This window comes from Pteropus alecto, unplaced genomic scaffold (assembly GCF_000325575.1).
Source record: "Pteropus alecto unplaced genomic scaffold, ASM32557v1 scaffold18, whole genome shotgun sequence".
In the NCBI taxonomy this organism is placed as follows: domain Eukaryota; kingdom Metazoa; phylum Chordata; class Mammalia; order Chiroptera; family Pteropodidae; genus Pteropus; species Pteropus alecto.
This window is the reverse complement of record NW_006440649.1, coordinates 468,580-482,186: the sequence shown is the minus strand read 5'-3', so window position 1 is coordinate 482,186 and position 13,607 is coordinate 468,580. Positions and strand designations below refer to the sequence as shown.

General features: G+C 57.8%; 1 protein-coding gene across 1 annotated transcript in view; it reads left to right on the top strand.

The window, feature by feature from the left end:
* The window catches only part of TBL1X (transducin beta like 1 X-linked), a 95,749-nt gene extending 84,768 nt beyond the window's left edge, over window positions 1–10,981 (top strand). Inside the window, exons 12-17 of the mRNA XM_025050985.1 lie at window positions 133–254; window positions 2,608–2,682; window positions 3,027–3,154; window positions 8,357–8,522; window positions 9,894–9,995; window positions 10,338–10,981. Coding sequence (XP_024906753.1) covers window positions 133–254; window positions 2,608–2,682; window positions 3,027–3,154; window positions 8,357–8,522; window positions 9,894–9,995; window positions 10,338–10,364 — 620 coding nt within the window. The 3' untranslated portion in view covers window positions 10,365–10,981. The remainder of the gene's footprint in view (window positions 1–132; window positions 255–2,607; window positions 2,683–3,026; window positions 3,155–8,356; window positions 8,523–9,893; window positions 9,996–10,337) is intronic.
* The last annotated feature ends 2,626 nt before the right edge of the window (window positions 10,982–13,607 follow it).

Below are 13,607 nucleotides of genomic sequence, written 5' to 3'. Positions count from 1 at the left end.
TTCGCACTGGGAATGTTTTTTTCAATCACGTTGCTAGCTGAGGCTTCTTGCCTCTGCTTTTCATCGTTCTGAGTCAGTCGAGCTCCGTGCACGACGCGTAAAGGCCGATGTCCGTCTGTCCCCACCCCACAGCCCCGGCACTCGATGTGGACTGGCAGAACAACACTACGTTTGCCTCCTGCAGCACAGACATGTGTATCCACGTTTGCAGACTCGGCTGTGACCGCCCTGTCAAAACCTTCCAGGGACACACAGTAAGTGCAACTTGCGATCAGGGTCACGAGAATGTGCTGGGCGGTGAGAGCCATCTCCTCTCGATGCCGAGGATTAAAAGATGGTATGAAGACAGCTGTTTCTCTGCAGCCCTTTGCCGCTTGAGCTGTTGGGTAGTAGCTCAGGTGGTTAGATAAACCCAGTTACGGGCAGGTGGTGGAGAAAAAGGGGACCCTGAGATGAGTCCGGTGTCGGATTTTGCTGGAAAGAATTAGCTATTATACGGATGCATGAGGACGTAAAAGAAAACATGCTTGCAATGAGTGAATAGACGGGAAATGTCAGCAGAGAAAGAAAGACTATTTTTTAAAAAGTGTCAAATAGAAATCCAAGAACCGACACGTATAACGTCTGAAACGAACATCTTAATGGGCGGGTTTAACAGCAGGTTGGACAGCGCAGAAATAAGCCCGATGAGCCTGAACAGAGCTCGTAGAAGTGAGCCAGTTTTCCTAAATTTGGTGGGAGATGTCACCGTGCCACCGTTTGCTGGCTTCTCGTCGGATTCGTTTGTGTGGCACATGAGGCTCTTCGTAGCCTTTCTGGGACAGATCCCGTAGGGTCCTGTAGGGTCCAAGACCCCCTGTAACCCGGCACCCCCGAATGACCTGCTGCTTTGAGCGCCTCGTACCTGCCATGCTCCCCCGCAGCTCAGCTGTCTTACGACGTCCCTTGCTACTAACAACTGACATAAATTCCGTTGTCCTCGGCACTTGCTTGTTTCCCGGGTACTCAGCTTTTCCAGCTTCTGTCCCCATGGGTCCCTGCTTCTGAAAGAAGGTGCTTTTCAATCACGGACATCAATTGTCCTGTTAGCATCTCGTCGTCGCTGTAAACTGACTCTTGTGTTCTTTCTTTCTGGTGTAAACTTATTTTTCCCGTCACCGTGGAGAAATAAGCTTACTTTGGAGGTCTTTGCCACCCCCGGCTGTCTCGTTCGCGACTTTGCGTCTGTCACACCTCTTGGCTCTTTAAGTGGGTCTCATCGTAGCTCAGCATCCTGCCCCAGACACGAGCTAAACGTGGTTGAGTCTGTTTTCCCAGGACCTGTGAGCTGTTTCTGGGATGCTTTCTGGGGATTGGGACTGAGGCTGCAGAGGGAGGGAGGGAAAGCTCAACTCTCAGGAAGGAATTTGTTCCCCCCCGGAAGATTAGAGGTGACTTGGCTGGGGACAGTCCATGGGGAGCGTCTTCGCCTTTCCGGGCCCTAAGAGTTCTGTCCGTGGCTTGTACAGTTGCCGTCAGAGCCACCCAGGCTGCCGGTGTCCTGGCTAAGCCTCGTCCGTGGATCAGCAGCTGTCATCAGGCCCACGTTTTCTTGGTGTCCTCCTGGACGCTCTTTGTCATGCACGTGTGTGCGCACGCACGCACACACACCCCCCTCTCTCCGGTCCAGCCCCTTAGCCATGCCGTGACTCGCTGGTGGCCTGTTCCTTGGCCTCCGGGCTTCCCTGCTGTAGGCCATCCGCGGTTTCTGCCACATGGAACACAGACGAGGCCTTGCCACTTCCTCGCTTCACACCCTTCAGACTCAGTGTCCTCAGCAAGGAGCACGACCATAAAACTTAGCATTCAAATCCCAGCACACGTGGGGTGTGAAATTAATTACGAGCGTGAAATCAGTTCATTGTGTGGCCAAAACCACGGCGTGCGTAGGGACCGTCCTGGGCAAATGCGACCCTACGAGGAAGCCCTTCGAGCAGCCTCCAAAGCCGCCACCTCGTCACCGTGCTTCTGGGCTCGCTACGCCCAGCACACCGCCCTCGCCTGCTGACCGGGCCTGTTTCGTGCACGCGTGGCCCCTTCGCCCTCGCCCACGGGCTGTTGCTCTTTGTCCTCCGGGACTTAGGGTTGGTGTCACCTGGCGCCCCAGACCTGGGAGGCCACCTGTCACTGCTACCTGGAGTTTCGCAGCATTTTTGTTTACTTGGCTGTTTACTGTGGATTTCGAGCTCCCACCCCCACACACACACACCCCACCCTCGTCTCCACTAAGAATTCCGCTCCTCAGGTTCCCGTTCGCATCTGCGTCCCCCGTGCGCCCGTGCTGCTCCGCGTGTGTTTGCGTGTTTGGGTGAATTCACGTGGCTGCTTTCCTGCCTGTGGTTTGTCTTTGATTCTTAGAGAACCGTGGATGAGGGTGGCTGGTTTTCTAGGGTATGTGCCTGTGGTTTCATGTACGTGCGAAAGGCAGAGTGCGGAGGAAAAAAACGGGGCCGTGGGGCGCAGGTCGTTTGTGCGCAGGCTGAGCGGGGTGGACTCGGCTGGACGGCAGCGCGCTCCTGCCCCCTGCTGGGCGGTCGTGGTACCTACGCCCTTTTTGCTTCCTTTCAGAACGAGGTCAACGCGATTAAATGGGACCCTTCCGGAATGTTGCTGGCCTCCTGCTCCGACGACATGACGCTGAAGGTAACGTGGTGTGGACGAGTGGGCCGTGTGATCCCAGACCAGCTGCTGTATGCACTGCGGCTCATGCGTTCACTGCCGCTCGGGCTGGCTCATGAATCACGAGGAGTCGCTGTCACCGTTTAACTCCTGTTGATCGTCCGAGGACCCTTCCCTTCCCTGTGTCCGTCCCCACCGGTGCCTCTAGCATTTTGTCCCACCCCTCTGCCTGGCCGATGGGCCAGCCGTACGCCCCGCCGGGCAGTGAGCCAGAAACGTCACGGACGCCGCCAGAGTGACCGATGTCACACGTCTCCCGGCCGGCGAAACAGCGTTTGCTGACACTGTCCCATCTGTGTGTTCTCCAGATCTGGAGTATGAAGCAGGATACGTGTGTCCACGACCTTCAGGCTCACAGCAAAGAGATCTATACCATAAAGTGGAGTCCCACCGGGCCGGCCACCACCAACCCCAACTCCAGCATCATGCTCGCAAGGTAAAGGGAACACGGCCCGGCTCCCCGTGGCCGGACCAGTTCCTCATCTCCAAGGGGGACGGGAGATTTTGCTAAGCTCTGTTGGGAATTTGCGTACGCCCTTCCATACTAAGTGCTCTGTAGGTCCCTTTGAAAAGGCCCACCGGACAGCAGCGTCGGGTGACACCTCATCTGAAGTAAGGATCCTTTTAACCACGAGGCTGCTAGGAGGGCTGGTCATATGTCCTGGCGTCTGACACTTTGCTCTGTGAAGTTCTGTGGGTTTTTTTTTTACAGCAGAGAAGCACAGTTTAATGCGGACTTGCTTTACTTAGTTGAGCTAGGAGCTGCAGGTGGCGAAAATTCAGAGTATCAATAGAAGGGTCCCCATGCTTAGCCAGATCTGACCAAAACGATACAGCGAATGCTTTAAGGCACGAGCATTGGAGGGAGAGAGATGGCCAGTTAGTGAGACTCCTCCAGGACTGGGAAGGACGGTTCTAAGTGGCCTCCACGAAGCCACACCGCTGTAGGCTGCGGTCATTGAATCGTCTCGTCCTGACGCTTGTCAGACCCATTCAGGATACAAGCTGCCCCTCTCGTCCTGTGGGGATTTTTGGTGGTGGTGTCCTGGTTGTTTTCAAGTTTTATAAGAGTTTGTTTGAGCCGAACTGAAGACATGCCAGGAAGCCAGGTGTCACGTGCTCGGGAGATTGACAGTTCTGCATTTCCTTTAATTTGCCTTACGCTTCTAAATGATTTGCTATTTCTCAGTTGCACTTGACACGTACAGGATTATATTAGTTTCCAGTTTGCAGCCCAGCGGTTAGGCATTTGTATAACGTGCAAAGTGATCACCTCCGTCAGTCTGGGCCCCACCTGGCACCGTGTACGGTTATCACAGTGTTACTGACGGCGTTCCCTACGCTGCACCTCACGTGCCCGTGACGGTTTCGTGAGCGCCCGTGACGGTTTCGTGAGCGCCCGTGACGGTTTCGTGAGCGCCCATTCGTGCTGCTTAATCCCTTTTCCTCGTCCACTCATCCGCAGACGCCCCCGCATCCGGCAACCATCGTATCGTTCTCCGTATCTGGGTTCGTTTCTGTTTGGTTTGTGCGTTTACGTTGCTCTTTAGAGTCCACGTATGAGCGAGGATCATACGGCGTTTGTCTTTGTCTGACTCACTCCACTCAGCACGACATCCTCCAGGTCCATCCGTGTTGTTGCAGAGGGCAAGATTTCCTTCTTTCTGTGACCGAGTGACACTGCATCGTCCACGTGGACCCCGTCTTCGTTATCTGTTCGTCCATTGGTGGACACGCAGGTTGTCTCCTTCCCTTGGCTGTTGCTAGTGAACGTACGGATGCACGTGTCCCTTTGAAGGAGTGTGTGGGTTTCTTGGGTAAATACCCAGAAGTGTATTTGTCACTCGTTATAGCCTCTGTTTTAAAGTCTATTTTGTCTGGTGTTCGTCTTGCTACCCCAGCTGTTTTTGTTTCCATTTTTATGGAATAGGTTTTTCCACCCCTTTGCTTTCAGTCTGTGTGTCTTTCGATCTAAACTCTGTTGCAGGCAACATAGGTCAGGGCCGTGTTCCCTTGTTCACTCCGCCACCTTATCTATATCTTCTGCTCGGAGTGTTGAATCCGTTTACATTTAAAGTCATCGTTGATAGATAATGTAGTTATTACCGTTTTATTATTCACATTTTTTATCTTTTTTCGCTTAAAGAAGTCGCTGTAACATATCCTGTAACGCTGGTTTGGTGGTGATGAATTCCTTTAGGTTTTCCTGCTCTGGGAAGCTCTTTATCTGTCCTTCTGAATGATGACTTTGCTAGATAGAGTCACCTTGGTTGTAGGTCCTTGCTTTTCATCGCTTTTGAATGCTTCGTGCCGGTCCCTCTGGCCTGCAAAGTTTCCGTTGAGGAATCAGCTGACAGTCTTGTGGGACCTTTCTTGTGGGTAACTTCTTTTCTCTTGTTGCTTTTCAGATTCTCTGTCTTTCGCTTTTGGTATTTTGAGTAGGATGCGTCTTGCTGGGGGCCTCTTTGGGCTCATCTTCTTGGGGACTCTCTGAGTTTGCTGGGCTTGTTTCCTTCTCCAGGTTAGGGACGGTTTCCATCGAGGAATCAGCTGACAGTCTTGTGGGACCTTTCTTGTGGGTAACTTCTTTTCTCTTGTTGCTTTTCAGATTCTCTGTCTTTCGCTTTTGGTATTTTGAGTAGGATGCGTCTTGCTGGGGGCCTCTTTGGGCTCATCTTCTTGGGGACTCTCTGAGTTTGCTGGGCTTGTTTCCTTCACCAGGTTAGGGACGGTTTCCATCATTATTGCATCAAATAGGTTTTCTATTTCTCGCTCTCTCTCTCTCCTTCTGGTATGCCTGTTAGCTAGATGTTGTCCCACAGGCCCCTTAAATGACCCTCATTTTTTGGGGGCCGGGGGAGATTTTTTTTTTTCTGTTCTGCTTGCGTGTTTTCTGCTGCCTCATCTTCCAGATCGCCGATTCGGCCCTCTGCTTCGTCTAATGCACTGTCGATTCCCTGTGAGGTATTCTTCATTTCGGTTATAGTATTCTTCATCTCCGACCGGTTCTTTTTTACGTTCTGCATCTCCATTTTTACGTTTCCTGTCTCCTTGTGGTCGTTCTCACGGAGATCGTGGAGCATCCTCATGAGCCGTGTTTTGAACTCTGCATCTGGTAGGTGGTTTGTCTCTGTTCCATTTAGTTCTTTTTCTGGAGCTGTGTGCTGTTCATTCATTTGGGACATGTTTCTCTGTCTCCCATTATGGCTCCATCCACGGGTTTTTTCTCGGTATTAGGTAGGGCTGCTCTATCTCCCGGTCTGAGAGTGGCCTTATGTATGTAGGTGTCCTGAGGGGCCCAGAGGCGCAGTCTCCTGGGCACCTGAGCTGGGTGCTCCCGGTGTGTCCCTTGTGTGGGTCGCGTGTGCCCCCCTGTCGAGTTGACCCTTGGTTGCAGGAGGGATTGACCGTCAGGCTGATTGGCTGAGGCCTGGCGGAGACCACAGAGGAGGAGCCGTTGTGCAGGGGCTGACCCTACAGAGCAGGATTCGCTTTAACGGGGCTCTCGTGCCTGCCCGGTCCACCCTTTGGGTGTGTCATTTGTGGAGGTGGTGCTTTGGTGTGGCTTGAAGCCGGCCTTCGGGTGTGTTGGTTCTGGGGCCTCTGTGGGGCAGGCCAAGGTCAGCCGCGGCCCGCGCCCACGTGGTGTGAGCGGCAGAGTGACCCGCAGATGGCGGCCTCTTGTGCCAGGCTCGGAGGAGCCTGGGAGAGGCTAAGCCGTGCACCGAGGCTGGCTGCTGCAGGCTTCAGGCTGCTGAGCAAGTATGGGGCACGTGGCAGCCAGATGCTGCTCGTTGGGGGTTTGTGAACTTGAGCGATTGTAAGAAAGTCTGTAAGTGTGGACCGAGACAGGCCGATGGTGTGGAAACGCCCCTGGAAGCGGCTCGGGTGGGCCTGGACGCTGCAAGGGGCGGCGGGGTCTTAGGATCACCAGGGTGAGATGACCAGTGTCAGCCAGGTAGTTGGAGACTCAGATATGGCGGCCACGTGTGTCCGCATGCTCGGCGTGGGGGGCGCGGCCTCGATGAAGGAACAGAGGCCTCTGCCAGCACTGCTGTCCTGGAGAAAGCCACCCCTCCAGCCCTCACCCTGAAGGCAGACGAGTCTGTTCCTCCCCTAGTGTCCCTGGTGCCCCAGCGCTGGAGCCCAGACCAAGCGTGTCCCTGGGCGAGGAAGGCCACATGGCCCCTAAGGGGAGGCATGTGACTGCAGCCGCCCTCCGTCCCACGCGGATGGAGTCCCCACGGGTTTTCACAGCCAGAGGGGACGGGACTTGCTCTTCCCGGCACGGGACCCCTGGGCTGGGGAGCCTGGTGTGGCCCTGGGGCCTCTTGCCCCTCGGAGTGAGGGGAGCTCCGCAGGCAACACGTCCCCCAGTTGTAGGACTTCTGTTCAGCGAGGCCCCAGGTGAGTGCAGGGTTAGGGTCAGGGCGGGGTCAGGGCAGGGTCCGGGTTAGGTCAGGGTCAGAGTCAGGGCAGGGTGAGGTCAGGTGCGACTCCGGGCCGTGCCGGCGGCTCTGTCGCCAGCTGTACGCCCGATGCGGTCGTGGGAACAGCATTTTCCCGTCTTGCATTTCAACGAGGAAAGCAAGCCGGGCAGAGACTCCGAGGCTGAGGGCCAGGCTGCTGTGGAGTCCAGAAGCCACGATGCAGAGAGATGAGGGAGTCTGTCCAGCCTGGGAGAGACGGGGCTCGCGAGGGATGTCCTGGTACCAGGAAGCAGCAGGGGCGTCGCTGTGTGTAGCCGCGGAGAACCGCATGGCGGGCAGAAGTGACCAGTGGCAGATTTGCCCGTAAATAGGATGAACGCCCCCTCCCCGGGGTCTCTGCAGCGTGGCAGGGGGCGGGCGGCCTCGCCAGCAGCGAGGACTCTTGTTGCTGACAGTGCTCCGCCCGAGGCCACCTCTTGGAAGATGCTAGAAGGAATTTCTGCCGACGCAGAAGAGCACAAAAGCTGCCATGACAATTCTCTTATTTCATTTTATTGTCCGAGCAGCCACTGACGTGACTGTGGCAGAGAACAGGCTAGAACCCTTTTGCGATGGCTCGGAAGGTGCGGTCGGATCACGTGGTGCGCAGTACGGGCGTTGACTGTCCTTTTCGTCACGCGTATGAGGGACAGAGCACGGCCCGATGAGTCTGCGTTGAAGGGACCAGCTCAGCAGTGTGCCGTGTGCCCTTCTAAGTCTGAAAGGAACTGCGGGTTCATTATCTCGGGGAGTCCAATCGCATCTCCGGGTCCAATTGTATTTTAATTCTCGCTGGATTCAAACTTCTATTCACTGAATGTGCCGTTTCCCCCAGTGTTTTAGTTGGTGACGATCACCGTGTACTAAATTGTGGGAGCGTTTTAGGAAATGTGGTGAATGTTCTACAGGAGTCTCTGCCCTTCGTAGTTGTAGGAAATGCAGAAAAGGGAGGGGCTCGTGTCGGAACCGGGGCTCGTGCTCCGTGCGGGCGGGCGCCGCCTCAGGACAGGCGCTGCGTCACTCATCGCGTCTCGAAACGTCCGCGCTGCACGAGGAGAAACGCCTCCCGCTCCCGGTTCAAGGTCCCGGGGAGACAGACAGACAGACAGCGGCCTCTGTCCCCCTGGCGACGGTTCCTGGACGTGACGATTTCCCCTCCGTCCCTGCAGCGCTTCGTTCGATTCCACGGTGCGGCTGTGGGACGTGGAGCGTGGCGTGTGTGTCCACACGCTGACCAAGCACCAGGAGCCCGTGTACAGCGTGGCCTTCAGCCCCGACGGCAATTACCTGGCCAGCGGCTCGTTCGACAAGTGCGTGCATATCTGGAACACGCAGGTAATCCCCGTGGGTCCTGTCCCTCGGCAGCCCCAGCCTGCCACGTTTTCCCGCAGCAGCAGCTGGGAACGCGCGCTCGGGAGCAGGTCCCTCGCACGGGGCCCCGGGGCGCCCCACACCCCCACAGCACGAGCCGGCCGCCCCGAGCTGCACGCGGGCTGCGGTCTTTCCCGCAGGGACACCCGGCGTCTGCTGTTGCTTCTGAGTCCCTCGTCGTTTCCTTGGGCGTGAGCCGTCGTCCCGAAAAAGCATCACTCAGTTATCTTATCACCAGAGGAACCGCCCTGCGGTACCCAGATCGGGCGAGAGGTGGCCTTCCGTGCGAGCTTCCGGGGCGGGGGCGACATCCTCCACTCCGAGCCGCTCCCTCCTGGGAGCAGGTCAGGGGCCGGGAGGGAAACGTGTGCTGCAGTCGGGCCGTTTCGATGTTTCGGACGAAAGTGTTCTCCGCGTAGCCGAGCGCGTGTCGGCACCGAGTCGTCCCGTCGTCATGAGTCAAAGGGGACAGGACTGGAGTGACCGCGGCCGCCGTGGGCGTGTCCGGCCCCGTGGGAGGGGACGGGGGTTCTGACTACAGAGTAGGAACGGATGGGACGCAGTCGGGGACACAGGGTCACGGCTGCCAGAAGCGGGGGGATGGTGGGCGGGGTTGCAGAGAGGCAGCACCCCATTTCCGTGATCTCGGGGTGGAGGAGCTGGCGGCCCCTCCCCCACGTCAGCCCACCCCAGCGTCCCGACTCTTCGGCGTGGTTGGCAGGCGGGTGGGCTGGCATTAAGTCCAGGCCCCGGGTGGCCAGAGGAGGTGGCCGATGAGCCACGTTAAGTGGCATGGAGCAGGGGGAGGTCCACTGGGGCCTCAGGCTCGCCAGGGCCTGAGTGACCCGAACTCTGTCCTCTGGGAGAGGAGAAGGTGGTGGTGGCCCCCGCACGGAGCCAGCCTGAGTGAGGCCCGCCGAACTTCGCAGCCCAGACAGGCCGCCCAGAAAACCCACAGCTCACGAACGACCTGCCAGGGTCGCCTTACAAGGCACTTGCTAGGTCTCCAGGAAGGGCTGGGTGTGTAATATGACAGCATCGCACACACCCGACACGCGTGAGGTCCCCCGTCTGCTGCCGAGAACTCGCCAGACCGTTTCGCTCTTCTCGTAGAAACCACGAGTGTTTCTGAGACGTTTCAAAGCTCTGCCTGTATGTGTAATAATAATGCCGACGTGCTCCCTCCCCAGTTCACGCCGGAGCGAGGCAGCCTCCCCACGCCCACCATAATCACTCATCACTGGGAATGGCCTCATCACTGGGGCGTGCCCCTAACACCCTGTCGGTCCCCCGAGTGTCCCCTCACGGCGTAGTGACGATGGCTTTGCTTTGCAGAGCGGGAGTCTCGTGCACAGCTACCGAGGCACAGGCGGCATCTTCGAGGTGTGCTGGAACGCCCGAGGAGACAAAGTGGGGGCCAGCGCGTCCGACGGCTCCGTAAGCGGCACCTGCGGTTCTCGGGGCGGTGGGGGCGCCGTCCGGCCAACACCGGGGGCGTGCTGGGTCCTCGTGTCCAGGGCGCGCACGCAGCACAGGCTGTCGAGTGGGGGATCCGAGGGTGGCTGCTGGCTCTGGCTGGCTGGTCGGCCAGGTGCCCAGACACCAGCTTGTCGCTAGCGCGCCGAAGGTTCGTGGCCGCATGCCCGTAAAGCTTTATTCACAAACCGTGGCTGGGGGGCCCGATTTTGCTCCAGGGGGTCGTGTAACTGGCCAGCCTCCGCCGTCATGGCACCTCGCTGCCATCTCCGAAGGTGACGGGCTCCTTCTGTGTCCTTCCAGGTGTGCGTGTTAGATCTGCGAAAGTAGACACAGCGTTTCGGAACAAAAAGCAAAGAATTCTCATGGACCAGCAGCAGCAAGCGTGTGCGGTCGCAGCACGCTTCAGACACAATTCCGTCGGCTCCCAAACTGTAGGAACGTGGCTCGCGTCCGTGCGTCCTTCGAAACCGACTCATCCCTGGCCACAGGAGTCTCTTCTTCTTCTTCTTCTTTTTTTTTTTTTTTATTTCTTTCGTAATCCGCATCAAGACGTTTCCAACAAAAACACACAGTCACGTCCCAGGGGGAAAGGCTCGGTGTCCGCGTGGAACGCTGAGCCTGCCGAGCACGGAGCGGCAGCTGGAGAGGCGCCGTGCACACTCCGGTGCCCATCCCGACGGGCTCCGGTGGCCGACAGGGCGGGCGAAAAATACCAATTAAAAAAACAAACAAACAAAAAAACACAACCTGTGCCAAAAACACAAGAGAAAGAAAGGAAAGGAAGAAGTCGTGCGAACCCCAAAGGCGGCGGAAAGTGCTCTTCCCCGTGCTGGGTTCTCTCTTCCCCCTAAGAATTCGGACACTACAGTGAACTCTCGCAAAGGACCCGTTTGTACCGATGAAATGCGCCACTTTGTAATCCCAACACTTCCTGTTTTCCAGAACCTTCTTTGTCTGGTGGTTTTTCTCTCGGCCGGAATCCGGTCTCTGGGGCCCTCCCGTCTGAGATGGAGGCGGCGTGGGTTTGGTCGCTCCTCCCTCGTCCTCGCCGCCCCCGTCCACCGCTCCGCTCCGCTCCCCGTGGTCTCGATTTGCAGTAAACGAGCCCGCAGTGGCCACAGCCAGGTGCACAGGGTGACAGGATCATTGACCGACAGCTGTCTCACCCCCCCTTCCCCCCTCACTCTGTCCCTTTGTGACAGTGGCTTCAGATCTCTGGTCTCAAGGGCACTTTTTCTGCACGTCATAAGTGCTTTATGTAAGAAGGCAGGGCAGGGGGGACTTTTTACAGGAGATAAAAAAAAAAATGACTTATCAGACAAAGAGCCCGGAGTATTTTTGGAAAAAAGAAAAAAAGAAAAAATATTTTTATGTTAAAACAATTTTAAAATCCTACAAATGGCCATCAGACAGAGAGAGCTTTGTGTGGTTTCATATTTTTAAAAAATTTCAGGAAGACACAGACAGGGTCTGAGGTGTAGCTCGCTGGCCCCGTGCCCTTCGGCTGCGGGACAGGGGGTGGGCACGCCGGGCGTGGACGGGGCGGATCCTGAGCATGGGGACCAACCGGACAGGCGACGGCTCTTAAGACGCGAGGACCAGGGTGCCCCTCGTGCCGTGCCCTTGACCTTCGTACCTGCAGGAAGGAAGTGAAGACCGATGCCCTCTGAGCCCAAGAAGCCCGCCCCAGGCCACACGGCACCGAAGAAGCCATCGAAACGGACAGCGCGGCTCCGTGCGCCTCTGAGTGACACCTCGTTCACAGCAGCACACGTAGGACGGTCCTTGCAGGGCGGGCCTAACGGCCGCAGCACGGCCGTGGGTCGGGCAATGGCCGGAGTCCGCGGGCAGGAAGGGGTCCGGTCCCGAAGGTCCGTCGCGCACGTACGGCGTCACCGGGCGTTTCTGCCGTGTCGACACTTCTTTCTCTCCCGAGAGACTAGCAGAAAAGGTTTTTCTTTTTTAAACGATGACTCTTTTTACTGTTTTTAAAATATTCCACATGGCTTTGTGTTCCTGCGGGACTTCCCTTTCCCCGGATCAGGTGACCTTCATGCTCTCTCGTCATCGAGCGACACCGACCTATTTCTAAAATCTGCCGCGGGCACAGGGCCGGAAGATGGGACCTCCTCTGCCGCTGGTGTTCCCGTGGGTGTGGGAGGGGACGTTTCCGCCGGGCGCGGGCTTCAGCAGTGGTGTGGCACGTTGTTTGGCGGGTGGCGTCATCTGCGGAGCCGAAATCCACCGTCGTGGCAGGGGAGGCGCGTCCTGCACACCTCGGGGTGTGCCGGCGGACACAGCCACCATGCGTCCGTCAGCATCAGCTCGTCCCTGCGGCTGCACTGGGCACGTGACGCTCAGGCCGCAGCCACGGACCGACAGACCCCAGCGCTGTGCACGACGCACGTGTTGTATTCGGGCTCAGTTGCCTGGGGCGCAGCAGAGGTTCCCGGTCCTCTGTGGGAGCCACGTCCGTCACGGACGGCAGCAGACACCCCCGGCCACGTGGCCAACTTCCTGTCGCAAGACGTCAGGCTCGGGACGCAGTTTGCGGCGGTCCACGCGCACGCCCTGCCGACCCCTCCCGGAGCGGGCACGGGCAGCTCTGCGCTCCGGCAGCTCGCGGGCGTCGGCCCGCAGTCAGGGCACGGCCCGCGTGTGTGACAAGCCAAGCACGGAGTCGGGGGCGGTGCTGTGACATGCGGAGGCCTCCGCCAGGGTCTCGCTGATGTCCTGCCAGCCCTCGACCAGCGGGGACTTTGTGGCAGTTGTGACGGGGACGAGGTCTGCGAGGTCCCAGACCACACGGGCTCGGTCCCAGCACAGCGGCGAACGTGACAAGGACGAGGGGGCAGCGTCCACGTCCCGGTCTTCCCCAGCTGCCATCGGAAGGAGCCCGCCACGGGCCACGGGGGCCCAGGCCTGAGAACCCGCCAGCTCCGTTCACACCCAAGCCCGTTCCCAGCACAGTGACAGCCCGTGACGGTCACACTCCGGTGACAGCCTGCCTCAGGAAAGTCGGGGGTTCACCTTGTCGCCCACGTGGGCCGTCTATCACAGGACTGCCTGCCGTCGTTTACAGCTCTTAAAAATCGTGAGGGGTGCTCGAGTCTCCGACCAGATGTAAGCTCGATTCAGAGCGCGGACGTAACACACCGACCGTCCCCCCCGAGTGTTCGGTTGGGTTCGAGGTGACCGGGAGCACGTCCCGCACGTGGGACGCCGGGTAGGGAGGGCAGACGGACAGGGGCCCCGGCCAAACCCTAAGACTTGACTTTCATTCTTTCCAAAAATAGGTCACGCAGCCGAGTGAAGTGCACTTTGTCCAACGTAAGGGTCTGCTTCGTTCCCGGTGGTTTTTCTCGGTTCTAACCTGTTCTAGTTTTCCGTTTTTCTTTTTTTTTTTTTTTTTCCCTTAAATCGTGTTTCTCGTCCGATGCAGAAATGTCCCTTCCGGCACGCCCCGAGGTGTTGAGTTCTGGCTTCTGCGGTTTTTATTGTCTGTGTCAGACGTCCAGCCAGATGCGGTGGTGTCGGCAGCGCCCGATCGCGTCCTCCCCCTCTGTCCGC